This window comes from Primulina eburnea, chromosome 15 (assembly GCF_022965805.1).
Source record: "Primulina eburnea isolate SZY01 chromosome 15, ASM2296580v1, whole genome shotgun sequence".
Lineage (NCBI taxonomy): Eukaryota > Viridiplantae > Streptophyta > Magnoliopsida > Lamiales > Gesneriaceae > Primulina > Primulina eburnea.
In genome coordinates this window covers 33,910,834-33,928,209 of record NC_133115.1, presented here as the reverse complement: position 1 = coordinate 33,928,209, position 17,376 = coordinate 33,910,834, and the positions used below count along the sequence as shown (strand labels likewise).

The window sequence follows — 17,376 nt, the reverse complement described above, 5'->3', positions numbered from 1 at the left end:
TTACTTTATTTATTTTAGGTCCACGGTATCACATTTTTAATATAATTTTCTGGGACTTGGGGTTGTCAAGCCCGGCCCATCAAATAGTAAGTACACGGCGGGACTATATTTTTAGGAACCAGGCTTGATAACCCGGCCCATATGTATTTTTAAAAATATATATATATGATATAAAAGTTTGTGGATTGATAATATGTATTTTTGGATAAATGATAATTTATAAAATTTGAGGAAAATATTTTAAAATTATGACTAAGTTATAAAAATTTATTAGTAAAAAAGTTTTTATTACTCAAATTTCATGAAATCCCATGAAATATTACCTATCTTGCAAAGATTTCACCTAGTTAAATCAAATCCCATCAAATTCCACTAATATCAATTCCATTTTGAAATTTCATCTTTCCAAACATTAAAATGATATTTTCAATTCCGAATCCCACCGGGTCTAATTTTTCTGGAGTGCCATGAATTAATTTTATAAAAAATATTAACATCTTACAAGAAAAAAAAGGTTGGTGTTCATGGTAAATTTAGAATGGGCAAGTTGGTGAGGTTACTTGCAGTGAAATAGTTTGATTGCTTGGAATGATTGGAGACGTGATTTAATTAGAAGGGTTTTAGGATTGATGCGAAAACGGTGGGAGAAAATTAAAAAGAATATCGGTTCTTGCTCACTAGATTTGTCCGAGGAAACTTTTTTTCTGTTTTCTTTTTTCTTTTTTTCCAAAAAAGAGAAACAAACGAGCTATGTATTCTTTTATAATTATAATATTAGTAAATCTTTCCTATATTTAGTTATTGTTTGAAATGTATAAAGATCTCACGGGTCGTATTTTGTGAGACAGATTTTTTATTTGGGTTATCTATGAAAAATTTTGTTTTTTATGCTAAGAGTATTACTTTAGAGAAAGATTCGTGAGACCGTCTCACAAGAGATCTACTCTTTCACGTAAGTATCAAACTCTATCATCATTAACATAAATGGATATTTTATGTTATCTTATGATCGGATCAAAACGTACACGGATGACTAAATCCAACATTAAGTGATGAAATATGGATGAAAATATTAATATAAGAGTTATGGAGAAGGATAATAAAATGTAGACTTAATTACTTTTAATTATCAAAAGACCATTTCATGCATACATCATTAATCAAAGCTCGTCTGAATCGTGCAAATCAAACCATCCAACGAATTACAACATGCTGCTCCATATTAAATGGAAACAATGGGACGAGAAATATTAAATATTTATGTATTATTTGGAACCAAATATACCATTAGTATTAGATTCAAGGATAAACTTCAATAATAGATCTCACACCTAATGCAGGAGTAATCTTGTAGCTGCTGAATCCAGCATCAGTAAAGACTTTCTCCCATTCTTTCTCACTTCTTTCTTTTCCATTCAAGTAAAGCATCATCGTCATGTCCTGGAAGAGTTGATCTTCTTTCATTGTATCATCTTCTTCGTTATATCCCAAAACTATGTCGATTACTATTACTTTACCTCCATTTTCCTTTCCCGGGATTGCTTCTCTGCATTTCTTTAATATTTTTATGCAAGCTTCATCGTTCCAATTGTGTAATATCGACTGTTTGCACAATATGATATTGTCAGAATATGTAAAGTATCAGATTCGACGATTATCCACATTCTACTAAGACATGTCTTTTCAGAGTGCTTATGTCATCACTCACAAGTACCTTAGGAAATTTCCCAGGAGATCATTCATCTCAAAATATATATGATGTTTTTATTTGGTCATGTTGTGCTCATATTACTAAGACAGTCTCCGAATGATCAGTTAAAAATTCAAAAACAAAATTATATTTTTTACAATTTAAAAAACTCAAAATTCATCGGGGTTGTAATTTTAGACTTTTAATCAAGTAAATCATCGTCACTTATCACTTTCATATTTAGCCATATTTATTGATTGAGATCTCATCAGATAATTTGATTGGTTTGACAAAGAAAAAACAGGTTAATGAGATCCTACCTATTTGGGCACTACCCTCACATCATTTTAACGGGTAAGATCTTGCCACACATACAATTTCAAAAAAAAAGTGGGTCCTATATATGCATGGATAAATCATGATCATCCATCCTATCATGGAGGCAATGCCCATATGGATAGGAAGAAATAAACCGAAAAAACATATTTATATATCTAATATAACACAGTAAGGCACATACCTTTAGTAAAACAACATCAGCAGCAGGAATCGCCTCGAATATGTCTCCCGCAACATAGATCAAGTTACTGACCCCCTCCAAGCCAGAAACAACATGCGGAAGATCAAGAACTGTGCACTTCATCTCCGGGAATGCATCGGCAATAGCTTTAGCCATAGTCCCCGTTCCACCTCCTACATCGACCAAAGACTCGACTCCCTCAAACAACTTCTCACAATCTTTAAGCATCACATGGCTCAAGAACTGTGTATCAGACTTCATGGCTTCATTAAACAGCTCATTCACGCTGGTAACACTCTTCGCTTGCTCCCAGAACGTCAAATCATGTGTCGTTTCAAATGCTGTTACACGATCATCTGCCAACCATTCACTCATACTATTCCATGGCTTCATCAGATCTGGCTCAAGAACAAGTTGCAAAAAGGGGGTAACACATAAGGGTGAATCTTTAAGAAGGAGATTAGAGGATGGTGTTAGCCAATAACCCTCGTTTTGTCCATTTTCGTCCTTGATATCAACTTTGATAAAGAATTTAGAATGGACCAAAACACGCATTAAACGACGAATGCCATGGGATTTTCCCTTGTTGATGAGAAGAGCGCCTGTTAATTCAGAAAGGGTCATTGGCTTGCCATGATTCTTGATGATATATGGTATATTCAATTCAATCGCACATTTGAGTGACATGGGCAATATGAATTTGAACATGTGATTCCAAACTTGAGCATGAGCATTAAGAAGCTCATGAGTACTGGACTCTTCTTCAGTACCGGACAATGCCATTGAATCATTCACTGGTAATTGGTAAGGTGTGCATTAGCTAGCTAGCTAGCTAGCATGCATATATAATGTCATAGAATATGCTAGTCAATATTTTCTCACAATTCATATCTTTAATTCTAATATTTTACATGTTTATTATTATCAGTGGTTGTAATGTCACATATCGCATTAGATTAATATTGTGGCAATTTAATTAAATTTTTGGAAAAAGTTAATCATTTTTGTAAACGAAGAGTCGAGAGCACTCAGTTGGTGATTGTATTGAAAAATGATCCAAATCATGAATACGTGAAAGTGGGGTCTCTATCAAATTGAGAGCATTGATTAATAATTACATTATGTTTTGCTGCGTTGAATGGAATCGAAATGTGTAAAGTCAATTAAGGGAGCTGTAAAAATAATGTCCAAAAGGCACAGAGTCTGATTTGATGGCGATTTATAGAAATATGAAAATACCAACATAGATTGATTGACCCGTTGTGATCCATAATATATAGTTTCTTTGTTCATTCAAATAAATAAAAAAAGGAGGCAGCATAGCTATCATGCTCCAAAGTCAAATTTCTAGATTTCCCATCACCAATAAAAATTAATGATGATATATAATTTTGAAACAGAATATTAATGGAACATATATGTTAATCTCTCTATATATATTGCATTTAAATTTGACTGGAATGTTATCATTTGGATGTATTTGTAAGATATGATCCGCGGCCTGCATAAAATATCTCTTGATTTAGATACATACATATATATATTATATATATATTATATATATATAATGATAATATAATGTTATGTGAATTGAATGAGTGCCGGCATTGCTCGAATATAATAATAATAATAATAATAATAATAATAATAATAATATAATGATATATGAATTAGTACCGGCATTGTTCGATTCAACTTGAATTTAGTTGACATATATATAGCTACAGCTAAAGAGAATTAGTCTCGTTCTTTTGTTATTTATAATTTAACCATGTACGTTATCAGTGCCTGCTGATAGCATGACAAGCTTCTGTTGAACTCTTTTTCTTATGCTAATCTAAGCGAGTGAAATGAAACGTTGTTTTTCTTATGGATTGGTGGTTGATTTAGTACTGTAAAATTTGAAAGTTAATTCAAGAACCTGGGTTAACTACTAGTCACTTGCAATTAAATGATTCTTGATGATCGGTTACCTCTTGTTAGTGGCACTCGCGTTTTGTTTTAAACAAGATAGGACAGTGTGTGTATATTTCACACGAATTCTTTCCATCCTGCCCATTGTTTAATTAATTTAATCGAAGCACATCTCCATTACAATCATACACATGTCAAAGCAAGCTAGTACTCTACAGTCTAGGGGTTTCAGTGCTTCAAAAATTAGACATCAGAAATCAAACATACAGAAACTTTGCTTTAAAACAGAATTATCAAACTGATTTCAAGATATTTATATATAAGCCCACTTACAGTAATTTGTTAAAAAGTGTTTTGGTTGAAGTCTGAAAATCTGCTTGCCTCGCTACTGGATTTTACTGCTCGAAAAAAGGCACTATCTTAGCTAAAGGCCTTCTCCCGATTGCGAGCCTTCGGCGATTGAGAATACCTTCATAAAGAACAAATTATAAAACATCTCTATCAGAGGAAGGACTAAAAGAGAGATAAACAAACTCCCCGTACAAGTCATACGAGGACAGAGGCTTCCTTTCCTATAGTTAAACTAGTCTATGTATCTTAACTAATTTCAAGTGATAACTCAAGACTTGTGTAACCATAATTTCAGAGATATGAAGGTGATATTTATAAGTCAAATTCTGACTGTTAAACTCCCTATTAATGACCATAATCTTCCATGATGTGCCATTAACATTATTTACTCCATGTTAAATGTTTCAGTTACAAGTCATAAGCAGAATCAGTAGCTATCTCTTGAAATCTCGCTACTGAATTCTTCTGCTGCTGGATTCTGTATGCTGGAAAATATCATCTTCTGAAATATTAGTTGTTGCTGGAATTGTTAGCTTCTGCTGGAATTTTCCTTTGCTACTAAATATTGCTAGCTGCTGAAAATGCTAGCTGGTGCTGGAAATTCATGTTCTCACACATTGCATATGTGAAAATGATCATACTCCTCCAACATGAAATGATTTTTCCGTTGACAAGAACATTTAGTACGTTGGATGTATGGATAAGAGAAATCAGGTACTTCAATATCATGAATATCACAAAAATCATTTACGCGTTATATAAAATCCTACCATTCATAATTTCGCATTTTTTGGAAGAGTAATTTTATAGTTGTGACTAGCTTCATTACGTTCGAAATATCTTGATATTTTCGTTATAATGTTTGACATAACATATCTGATGCTTCCAAAATTATATGCATCAACAACAACACGAAAACAAATTCAAATATCATCACACTCTGCACGTATATTAAATTTTGATCCATTCTCCATAAAATCTTTAAGAAGGGTACAAATTGAATCAAATAATTCAATAACTCTACCAACAAAGATGTAATGTGATCTTTAACGAGTAGATCCAAGAGATTGCAAAGTATAAGCTTTGATTAAACCCACTATTAGTCCCAAGTTCTCCTACTAATATCAAATCAACTATTTCATTCTTCCTAATTGATTGTAAATGGCAATGTCGCTTTGAAGAAACAGTCACAAAATTGAAAATAGAAGTTAATTTAGAAAAAAAGAAATATTCATACATCTTATACCTCTTAAGCTTCTGCAACTAAGGCAAGTTGGAATCGATGAACAAAATAACGAACACAATAGGCATATGAACGCAATAATTTTTAGTATTTCTTGTTGAATTGATGGTGCTATATACCTGAATTTTTAGTCGCTTTAAACAAAACAATATCACCAATTTCTTTGCATAACTCTGCTTGAAAATTGACCAATTCTAAAAAATTATCTCAATTGTGATAACCGAATAACTCATCGTATCCACTAAATGCACAACCTTGCAATGCTAGCCATCAACATATCTCATAGAAGTCTTTAAAAGCAATCGATTTTGCTTTATCATTCTTTGATGAAATAAAGCTTTCTATTCTATTTTATAAGCGAGAAGTTCAATTTCACATCTCGTAAATCTTTCGATAATTTGTACGACTCTTTGATTTTTTTCTCTATCAATATGCTGATAAGCGTTTTTCAAACTCTCCCATTTTTGCTTAGCATCACTATGACGTGAACTAATATCTCCTTCGTGCCTTTTCAAAATGGACCATTTTTGCAATTCACTTTTTTTTTTTCCAATTCTTGAGAAAACTCAAGCCACGAAAATTTTATAAACCACGGAAAGCTTAGAAACTGTGTCTTTGTTGCTTAAAATAACAAGAAAATAACTATATATAAGTTGATACGGTCTCACACTAACATATTTTATTTTAATCTCATCTTGTTTATCACAAGGATATTACCGAATTTTAATTCGTTTTCCTAGATCTCACTCGTAATATGGATTATTGCTTCCTATTGTATCTACAACTCCCCGATTAAGTTTCGTTAGTTTGTTTCCAATGATGTAGACTTTGGGCTTGAAGGAGAATGATCATTCGGAATGTTTGGATTATTTGTTGATCGATCATTGTCTTTTCGAGAGAAATAATCGTTGACATTCATTTTTTGAACAAAAAAATTGGAATACATAAAAATTAGTTACTGTCTAATATTAAACAAATGAGGATAGCTAATTCAAGAAAAAAATTGAGGCAGTGGCAAAGCTAGAAACACGAGACATTGAAGTTCAAAATAAACAAAACTCAAACAAACAAGAGGGGGTTTCATCTGAGACCATCTCATGGATCTTAAGCTGTGAGACGGATCAACCCTACCCATAATATTCACAATAAAAAGTAATACTCTTAATATAAAAAATAATAATTTTTCATGGTTAACCTAAATAAAAGATCCGTCTCACGAATACGACTCGTGAGACCGTCTCATACAAATTTTTTCCAACAAACAAAAGGTTACAAAAATTATCCAATTTAGGGCATCTCCAACCCCTGCACGGAACTGCGCTGTTTTGGAAATAGCGCAGCTCCAATCCGAGCGCCATATTTGGCGCATAGGAAACCCCTTGGCGCAGAAAAAGTTACTTTTTGTTTTTGTTTTTTTTTATAAATATTTATATTAAAATTTATAAATATTGTTTATATAATAATAATATTTATTATATCAATTTTAATATCTATATATTTAAAATAATAGATTTTAAAATAATTTTATAATTAAATATCTAACACACAAATTTATTAAGTCATATTTAAACATTAAGCACATAATTAAAATAAAAATACGAATTCGAATTCAGATAATTTAAATACAAATATAATAAAAGATAAACATCTTAATAATATTATTACAATTATTAATTATAATATTAATTATATCAAATATAAAATATAATTATAATTATATCACTAAATTTAAAAAATACACATTTTATAACTAATAAAAAAAATTAAATAAATAAAATAAAAAGAATATTCCCAGAATATTCTCTTTTAGAGTAAAATTTGAATTAGATGGATTGAAGATGAATATTATAATTGATGCAAAAACAGTACTATTTTAAAATAAAATTACTTTAAAATAAAATTTTAGATTGGAGATGACTTATCTTCGTTTTCAAAAGTTCATATTCTCGCAATATAACGTTTTGATGTCATCCCATTCTTTTTGAAACACTAAAAAAAACTAAATATCATATTATTTTTATATTTTAATATTAATATAAACAAAATTTATTGCAATAATGGTAAACAATGTATTTTCGGTCATTTTAGGGCTAAATTTTCCCCAAAATTCTCAGTAAAAACGCTTGAAAATTTCAACTAATTTTCTGTGTCGCAATTGCAAGTTTCCCCTTTCGGTTGATAATCAGATTCGAATTTTTTCCCAAATGGAGATGTAAGAATTGATTGATATAAGTCTACGCATTATCAGCAGCCAACGAACCATTTGTAAATTGCTGACATTTTGTGGTTGTCCCAATTTGTCGGTCATTTACTTTTATTACTATTCGTTTGTGAATCTGTTATTTCATTGAGTGTTTCTACTCGTTTGTATAAAGTACTCTGTTTTGATTAGTTAATGAAGCTAAGCTCAATGCTTAATTTGATTTGGTTTTAGCTGCTTTTCACTGAATAACTTTGATAGTGGTAATTGCTTTTTCAGCATAATTTCCCTGCCCGGAACCTGTTGAATTTCCACCAATGAGATGGGGAGAGAAAAAAATTGAATCTTGTTGAACTGCTGCTGCTTATGAACTTGATTAAAGGGTTGATTTTTTCTTTCTATGATGTGTTGATGATATGAATACCTTCCTCCTAAACGTGATTTGTGCATGAGCTCTATGACAGCTTCTTATGCTATAATGTTTGAGTAACTAGCTGTGTAACGTGCACTGGATAACATATCTGGAATAAATAAATTCACAATTCAATTGTAATGACATTTAACTGTTTTTTGATGCAGCCCTCATCATGATGCTATGAATTTGTTCCCTTGTTGCTAAGACAGTCCAGTTTGATTCATGTTCAACTGTGGATTATTCTTCGAAGGATTATTGAGTATTCGGACATTAATTTGACACTATTTCCAGTTGGCATCAACTTCTGCGGGCAGGGGCCTTTGATAGCCCCACTCTCCTATCCGATTCAAAGGGTAAACGTAGTATGTTGTTTCATGCTAGAAATAGCTTTTATAATTGGCTAATTCACTCAGCAGATGATAATTAAATTTGAGAGGTCTTGGTGATAATGCTTGGTAAATATTGTACTTAACGTGACAGGGATTTTGATCATGCCTCGTAAAGTGAACTATGGAGTTGATTATGATTATGACTACGGTGTCGCTGGTGAATTCGGTGATGGCTATGACTACGAGGATGATTATGAAGAATTGCTGGAAGAAGATGAGACTAATTTTGTGTCTGGTTAGATAAAAAATTGGCCTGCTCAGTACTTTATTGATTGATATTATTTATTTGTTTTCCTTTTACAAGTTAAGGGTTATCTTTTTCTTTTTTCACCCACATCCATTTGTTTTCTCTCATTGACTCCAACTAAGCGGCTGAAGGCAGATTGCCTTGCAGCTCTGCGGCGGCAGTCCGCAAAACTGCTGGCAGCCTTAATTTAAAGCTTATTATATTATTGACTCTCTATGGTGGTAGACGTGCAAAAAAAGGAAATCGCAGGCATTATTTTTTGTGGTGAACTTTTTCTTCACGTGGGCTGAGGCCTTATTAATGTCAAGGTATACCATAGTAATGCTACAGGATGTCAAGGTAATTTCTGAATAGAAGTTCGTTAGTGTTTGTTGTGAGGTTAATCACCAAAAGCTTATGCAGAATCGATTCCCTTAGGGGTCAATTCAACCAAGAATAACGAAACCGTGAAGTTGTCTATAACAGAGTCGCGATATGCTACGAAAGCACTGTGTTACGGCATTATCCTAAAAGCCAAGACCTGCATCAAGACTAGTCCATGATTTAGTTAATTTTGAGAGCTATTACCCAAAATTGCTCATTAAATAAATGAAGATTCAAAAAGATCATTCGGGCTTCTATTTGACAATATCTTGAAAATGGAACGAGAGCTTGTCGGCAGAAATGAAGCTGCATCTTTAAAACCACAATGGCCTTCTTGTTAGTCTCATTGCCTCAGGAATTTTGTGACTACCATACCCACGGGGAAGCAATACTAGAGCTTCTATGTAATCTTTGTGGTCTCGTCTTTGTGTCCTTGAGTCTTTAAAAAAAATGTATGCAGTTATTCCATTATATTCTTATTTTCTTGATTGCTTTTATGCAACAGGTATCCCTGAGATAAAGGCAAAACAGGAACTCCTCCGGACAGAGGTGTGGCATTGCCCAATATGCACTTTTGATAACGAAGATAGCATGTCTTCATGTTACATATGTGGAGTTTTGCGTAATCCCTTGAGAAAAATTAATAGCAGCAGCTGTATCGCTGCAGGTATAACTGTTCATTACAGATCTCTTTTTTCCTTATCCAAATCTCTCCTGGTGCATAGCACATGTCAGAAAATTAACATTTTGCTCTTTCTTATATCTCATAATCTGCCTTTTCATGATCCTGTTCTTATCAAAGCATCAATTCACCTACTTATGCTTCTCAAAGGATTTCTTGGAAATTACCATATTTATTTCATTTGACGAGTCTTCTGATTTTCATAAGCTGCCATCTGATGGTTGCATATTGGCACTCATACTTATTTTCAGTTTTTGTCGGCGGTGCTCTATTTCCTTAAAATACTTTTTAGATTATATCACTCCCATGTAGTCAATGGCAACATGCAAAGGTTGTGGAGCTTCAATTATGACCGAGTCTCATGTTTGGATAAGCCAGTTGCCACGACAACCACCAATATTCATACTCTTTGAATCAAAAGATAATGTCTTCCTGCAGACGATTACCTTAATTATCCATGAGCATGGAAATAAATGTGCTGATTTTCTTTATTTTTGCAGTGGTTTTGGCTGTTAGATTTGTTACGGAGCTAATTTAGGTCATAAGTTGTTCTGATGCTGATTGATATCAACTCACTATAACACTGGGTTCATCATTATAGAGGTCATCACTCATCATTGGATGAGTTAATGGATAAATTAGCCAAAAATATGTGATATTGTGTTATATTAATGGTAGACTAATCCCCAAAGGTTTGATATTACCTGGCATTGATTCATGGATTGTGGAGTCCTAGTGACAGCAGTTACATTCCCTGAATATTTCCTTTCCTCTTTTGTGTTAAGATTGTTGGTCGCAGATGGTGGCAATTTTTATTTAGTTATAATTTTATTTTTAATATTTGGTCACAGTTTAGCACAAAAAGAAACTGGGATACAGTAACCTGTGAAATTCTATTGTACAATGGCTTGTTTTTGTTCTTCGTTGGTTGGTCTTCTTATTCACATTTACATTTGCCTTTAATAATGTGTAGAGAAGAATCTTGTTAACTAAGATTTCCACCTGTTTGTATTTTAGATCAATAATCCATAATGATCGAGTAAATCAGAACCGTGTGTCTATTTCTACTCTGTAAACAGCTTTTTTATTTGTTTTGTGAGTTGGAAAAAGTTGCTTTACCATTTTGTTTTGTTCTTATTTATATTTAATTAGGCAATTTTACATTCTAAAATAGTGCCGCTATTCTTATGCTTGGTTGGATAATATTTAGAACTAGATCTACAGGTTTATGCTCTTTTGTGGTTTTTGATAGCTTCGTGTTTTAATTTTCTTTTGCTTCCATCAAATATTAATTTGTCTTCACTTATCTCTAGATCTCAACTCAAGTGAAAAAGAGATAAAGACGCTGTCTCAATTGGCTGCTGAAGGGACGGACACCTCTTTAGCTTTAGTGTCAAAAGGGAGATTTAGTGGGGTGAATAAGAAACAATCTGCTTCAGGCAGTGGGAACTATCCTGATAATTCTTTTAGTAGTAAGAACAATGGGTCTTTATCTTCTGAATCTAGAAAAACTGACACTATCAATGAGCAAAATGTAGCATCACTTCCAGAATATAAGCCAGAGACATGGATGATTCCTGACAAAGTAGATGATGGATTGAGTCAACTTAATCTTGCAATTGTGAGCTGCCCCCCGCCCCCCCCAATTTATACTTTTTCCTTAGGAACTTGTTTATGCACAATCATTGTTTATATTTCTTTGTAAATTCTTAGGTTGGCCATGTTGATTCTGGGAAATCAACACTTTCGGGAAGGTTGCTTCACCTGTTGGGGCAAATATCCCAGAAGGAAATGCACAAATATGAAATGGAAGCCAAACAACAGGCAATATAACAAGCTTTTTCTCTTATTCTTATCATGCTTCTAGCTAGATGAATATGTCATTTTTTTGTTGTTTGACCAGGGAAAAGGGTCTTTCTCTTATGCGTGGGCGCTAGATGAAAGTGTTGAAGAAAGGGAAAGGGGTATAACTATGACTGTGGCGGTTGCTTTTTTCAAATCTAGAAGATACCGTGTTGTGCTACTTGATTCTCCTGGCCATAGAGACTTTGTTCCGAACATGATATCTGGAGCAACCCAAGCAGATGCTGCAGTTCTTGTAGTAGATGCTTCCATGGGCTCATTTGAAGCAGGCCTGGATGCTAATGGAGGGCAAACGAGGGAACATGCACAGCTAATTAGAAGCTTTGGAGTCGATCAAATAATAGTTGCAGTCAACAAAATGGATGTTGTGCAATACTCTAAGGAACGATTTGATGTGGTTAAGCATAAACTAGGACCAGTTCTTCGCTCTTGTGGGTTCAAGGACTCATCTATATCATGGATTCCACTAAGTGCCATGGAAAACCAAAACTTGGTGGCTAATCCTTCTGATGTACGGGTCTCTTGGTTAGTAGTTTGTATTGCTTCCTTTTCTATTTACTTAATTTATGAATAAATTATCTCTCATTCTTGATATTCATGCACTTAATTGAGGAAACAATTAATCTGATGGATTGATGTCTGCTGTACAAGGAAAAGAAATATTTCTAGTTTACTATATTCTTGTGCTTCGACGATGAGCATAATATCAAGGCATGAGCATGAAATCTGCAAGTGACCATTCTAACTGCTGTAGTATGTGTCTTGAAAGAAGTTTTGTTTTGTTCTGTGTTTCTTGTCATTTGTAAGGTTTTGTAGCAGTCTGCATTGAGTTCATTAAATACACGTGCATGTGTACTGTTCTCAAAAGTTTTTCATGATTTGCCTATATCAATAGAAAAACTCCCTGCCCTCCCTGTTCTAGTTGCAGGTTTAAGGGGCATTTTTTGTTGGATGCTATAGATTCCCTCCAACTTCCTGCGAGAGATTACTTCAAGCCTCTTGTTATGCCTATATGTGATGTTATGAAATCACAGTCACAAAATCAGGTCTCTGCCTGTGGTAAATTAGAGACTGGGGCTATCAGAAGTGGTTTCAAGGTACAGGATGTTGTCGCTCCTTCGTTCTAATTCAATTTTTTGGTAAAAATCAGTAGTCAACAATGATTTCTTCCTTTCTACATGGAGGATTTTGAATTCAGTAGCAAATGGAGAATTTTGAATTCAGTAGTAGAAACTTTTGCATCTCACTACAGAAATACTGTGGTAGTGCATTGTGTGTTACGCGGCTACTTCATATGGACAGAACTGTGACTGCATATTAGGCCTACTTTCAGTCTCTTAGTCCCCACCCTAATGCATTGTGCATGGTTCAATGAAGAGATTGAGTTTGAAATGGCTTGGTGTTAGTTTGATTAATGTCAAGGCTCCAATAATGCAGTTTGAGTTAATATTCTCTTGGCATTGTACATCCTATCTGTATGACATAGCAACAAGTATCTGCAAATACCCTTTGGTTTTGATGTTTAGACCTACCTGTCATTTCTTTGTTTCCAACTTGTGCCAACTTTATTAATTCAGAGACTATGTTGGTTACAATCATGCAAAATATTAGGAAATATGGGACTTCATAACCCTTACGACAGCACACAAACCTGAAATACAAAGTGTGCTTTAAGCTGAGATTAAGTATGATATTTTCTTACTGAGATCCATTGTTAAAGAATTGCATCTGAAAAGCTCACTTTCATTGTACTTTAAAATACCAAACATGTTCACATTTGTAGGGTTTATATTGTGAAGGCCTCTTATTTGCATATTAATGTTAACTATCGTATTCTATGGATTCTAAAGCATCTGATGATTTAGCTGGTTTACTTTATTGTGGAGTAAGAGCATTTTACTCTGTGCCTTTTCTGGTTGTTTAGTTTGCAAAATAATTAAGATGTGCTTGGTATTACCGCTCTCCGGCACTCTGTTCACTCCACTTGTAAGCATGCTTGTAAATGGATTTAGGATTGATTCGTCAAGTTTGATGCTTCTTTTTTTGGGGATAAGATTAATTCCAGAATTCTCCATCTATTAATTTGATGTGGGTTGCATAGTTGGATGGATAATTCCAACTGTTTCCCTTCCTGCAGAGTATATTATGTAACACTGTCGTTGGCTCCAGGTACTTGTTATGCCTTCAAGAAAATTAGCAACTGTCCGTTCTTTGGAACACAATTCTCAGGTTTGTGATGTCGCAAGAGCTGGTGATAATGTTACTGTTAATTTGCATGGTATTGAGGGCAATCGTGTGACAGCTGGAGGTGTTATTTGTCACCCTGATTTCCCAGTTCCTGTTGCAAATCACTTGGAGCTCAAGATTCTTGTCCTGGATATATCTACTCCAATCTTAATTGGTTCCCAGGTTGCACTACAAATGCAGTCCATGTCAATCATTCTTGAGGTAATAAATTCTTTCAATTTGATGTTCACACATTTTTATGGATATTTTTGCAGTTGGAGATTCACATACACCATGCAAAAGAGGCTGCTCGGGTTGTGAAGATATTGACACTGCTAGATCCAAAGACTGGGAAGGAGACAAAGAAATCCCCGAGATGTTTATTAGCTAAGCAAAATGCGGTGGTTGAGGTTAGCACATAAATGCTCAGCACAGTAACTACAACCCCTGTGTGCCCCTACTCAATGGCGTTCAAGTCTTTTCTTTCACACATATTTACGTGATTTACATGGATGAACAAAATGTATTTTAAATAAACGTGTGTCAATTACCTAAATACATCCATGGAACATGAGATTGGAATAATTTGGAATAGGACTTGTACTGCTACGTTTAGGCGGTCTAGCTACTCTTCGCAAGGAAAAAAGCTATAAATGGCAGAAAAGGTCTTTCTTTTTGGTTTTAGATTTTCCAGAGGAAAAACTGAGATGTCGGTGCTCTTTAATAACTAGCTTTGTTATCATTTTTGTAGGTGGTTCTGCAGGAGTCCATTTGTGTGGATGAGTACAGTAACTGTAGAGCTCTGGGAAGGGTGTCCCTGAGAGCATTGGGAAGGACTATTGCTCTTGGTGTTGTAACTCAAATTATTAAGAGGGAAGAATAGTTGGATGTTTGATAAATGAGCGCATATATATATTTTTAAGAACTATGTATAATCCAAGTTGATTTACTATACTCACCATTTTTCAGCGCTGGTGGGAATATTTTTGCTTTGACCCTTTCTTTGGTCATGTTTAGTTCATTGCTTCTTTCCGTGGGATGGAATTTTCTCTTTACAAGAATTTGCTTTGCACATATAAAAACTAAAACTATTGTCAAACTTCATTTTTCATAAACAATCGTCCTCATGTGTATTTGAGTTGATTTAAATATACACGAGTGTTATTTTGATTTCTGCTTTCAAATGTCTGTCTCTCTCTTATATTGATATATTTTCATCTCTTAAAATTGGCTTATGAAATTATAATAAAAAAATTACTTTAGTGTAGAAAAAAAATTAGAAACAAAAAAAAATGAGGTTCATTCAATGGAGAGTTTTTGTGTGGACACAAAAAATAAATAGATGCACTCAAGAGTGTAAGAGAAAAAGACATGCAGAGTCTCAAGGAGTGTTTGAGTCTCAAGTGTTGATGGATAATATGAACGTTTGATCAATTGTCAGAAATCTGATTTTTCTTACAATACTTTTTCGGACGAGCATGTTGCACAAAGCTTGTCTGATACAATTTACTAGATTAACGTGATTTGCATATTATTACGTTAGTCTAGATGTTTACAGAATATACATTTTGTGGTTACGGTTCTCACATCAGTTAAAAAAAATATCAACCACTAAACAGATATTTTCGAATTGATAAGTTTCTAAAGAAGGTTTAGTACAAGTTTCGAATTAAATAAAACGAAGTTCATAAATTTTATAAGGTGGAAAATAAATAAATCATAGATTTCTTATGGTCAATTCTTTCTATTGGAAAATTTCAAGTTTGTTTAATTTTAAATATCAGATCATTAATTATTTAATATAATTTAAATATAAATATATTATCAGGTGTAGACCCGCTTGACTGAGTCTAGACCTGCCTTGAATGGGTTGGCTTTATTACAAAGCTTGGTTTAAATCTGACTCATTGTCAGCCAAAACATGAAAAACATATAAATTAATGGATCATGGTACCAAAGCACGGCGTGCGTTGATCATTATCTACAAATTTGCATAAGGTCAGACAGACAAACCAACCTGATATTTTTAAGATTCCGACTGCAATGTTTTCTGTGGTCTGTTTTCCTTTCAAAAGAGAATGTATCTGCCACTGTTTATGATCTAAAATTAAAATAAATTTGAAATATGAGATTGACATAATCGCACTCGTCAGTTTGTTCAAGTTTCAATATCTATCCCAGTTGACGCACTCAGTATCTATCCCAACAGTATAAATAGCATGATCCCAACTCATGACATATTAATGTTATCAAGAAAAATGGAGAATGCGTTCATCCCGGAGGATTGCTCCAAGAATTGAGAGGAAAATCACAGAGAAAATATAGGAGAAATGGGATGAAGATTCTTTGCTCCCAGCTTCTTTCTCTTCTTCTAGATGATACTTCCAAGGCAAATTAATCTTGAATTACCCACATATTGCATATATATATATATATATATATATATATATATATATATATATATATATTCGACGATGAGATGGTGAAATGAATGCAGGAGAGGTTGACACTCGAGGATAAAATTAATAGGCGAAGCCGCGGAATACATCAGAGTCCATGAAGCTCAAAACTTGAGAACATCAAGCAAAAGAAGGAATCCCTTTCGCGAAGAAAGCGAACTCAACCGTCCGTTACAAGCGATCGACCTCTTCTTGAAGTTCAAGAAATGGGACCAAAGCTGGATGTGGTTATATATAGCAAATGAAGCAGATGGTTACTCTAAGTTCCATCGGCTCGTTAAGTTGCTTCGTGGACATGGATCCATGGGAACTCGACGATCCAGATTCTGCATGACAAGGTTAGGCCTCACCACGTTATATATAAGTGGAACAGAATCCGAATCGTTAGGAAATTATTTGATTTCATTTTCGCTTCAAATTTATTTTAACCGAAATGTATTCATTTATATTTTAATTTGTCAAGAAATAAGTAGCGAGGTACCTATGGGGCATTTTTGTATTATATACGTAGAGGAGAGGGAAGGGATTTTCGTGAGTAATAGCGAAAATTTGAATGATAAATGATGATTATGTCCAGAGATATTTATATGAGTACGTCTCTTGTGAGACGGTTTCACGAATTTTTATCTGTGAGACGAGTCAATCTTACCGATATTCACAATAAAAAGTAATACTCTTAGCATAAAAAGTAATATTTTTTCATGGATGACCCAAATAAGAGACCCGTCTCACAAAATACGATGTGTGAGACCGTCTCACACAAGTTTTTGCTTATGTATATATGGAAAACATAGAAAAATTATTTGGGAGAAAA

The 17,376-nt window shown here is 33.7% G+C and overlaps 2 protein-coding genes and 1 pseudogene across 8 annotated transcripts; 2 read left to right on the top strand and 1 right to left on the bottom strand.

Moving 5' to 3' along the window:
* Positions 1-1,097: 1,097 nt before the first annotated feature.
* LOC140814326 (trans-resveratrol di-O-methyltransferase-like) lies at positions 1,098-3,041 on the bottom strand. The gene is made up of 2 exons (XM_073173277.1): positions 2,211-3,041; positions 1,098-1,602 (listed from the first exon to the last, which is right to left on the bottom strand). The coding sequence occupies exons 1-2, from the start codon at positions 2,991-2,993 to the stop codon at positions 1,300-1,302; spliced, it is 1,086 nt and encodes a 361-aa protein (XP_073029378.1). The 5' UTR covers positions 2,994-3,041; the 3' UTR covers positions 1,098-1,299.
* A 4,746-nt stretch (positions 3,042-7,787) lies between these two features.
* LOC140813628 (uncharacterized) lies at positions 7,788-15,096 on the top strand. 7 transcript variants are annotated; one of them, XM_073172222.1, is made up of 11 exons: positions 7,788-7,930; positions 8,498-8,686; positions 8,814-8,957; positions 9,838-9,999; positions 11,328-11,635; positions 11,728-11,838; positions 11,918-12,402; positions 12,806-12,974; positions 14,047-14,286; positions 14,379-14,513; positions 14,855-15,096. In XM_073172222.1, exons 3-11 carry the CDS (start codon positions 8,825-8,827, stop codon positions 14,984-14,986), a joined length of 1,875 nt encoding a protein of 624 aa, XP_073028323.1. In that variant the 5' UTR covers positions 7,788-7,930; positions 8,498-8,686; positions 8,814-8,824; the 3' UTR covers positions 14,987-15,096. The 7 variants fall into 7 exon arrangements, with proteins under 7 accessions (XP_073028323.1, XP_073028326.1, XP_073028329.1 ...); XM_073172225.1 differs by having other exon boundaries at positions 8,498-8,695; XM_073172228.1 differs by lacking the exon at positions 14,855-15,096 and having other exon boundaries at positions 14,047-14,106; positions 14,180-14,286.
* Positions 15,097-16,368: 1,272 nt separating this feature from the next.
* LOC140815672 (uncharacterized) lies at positions 16,369-17,126 on the top strand (annotated as a pseudogene).
* The last annotated feature ends 250 nt before the right edge of the window (positions 17,127-17,376 follow it).

Excerpts from the sequence above, each read along its gene's own strand:
- LOC140814326 (XM_073173277.1), bottom strand. The coding sequence starts at position 2,993 with ATGGCATTGTCCGGTACTGAAGAAGAGTCCAGTACTCATGAGCTTCTT. Across the intron at positions 1,603-2,210 it reads CTGATGTTGTTTTACTAAAG|TCGATATTACACAATTGGAA; the intron begins GTATGTGCCTTA and ends TTGTGCAAACAG.
- LOC140813628 (XM_073172222.1), top strand. The coding sequence starts at position 8,825 with ATGCCTCGTAAAGTGAACTATGGAGTTGATTATGATTATGACTACGGT. Across the intron at positions 11,839-11,917 it reads AAATGGAAGCCAAACAACAG|GGAAAAGGGTCTTTCTCTTA; the intron begins GCAATATAACAA and ends TTGTTTGACCAG. Across the intron at positions 12,403-12,805 it reads TCTGATGTACGGGTCTCTTG|GTTTAAGGGGCATTTTTTGT; the intron begins GTTAGTAGTTTG and ends TTCTAGTTGCAG.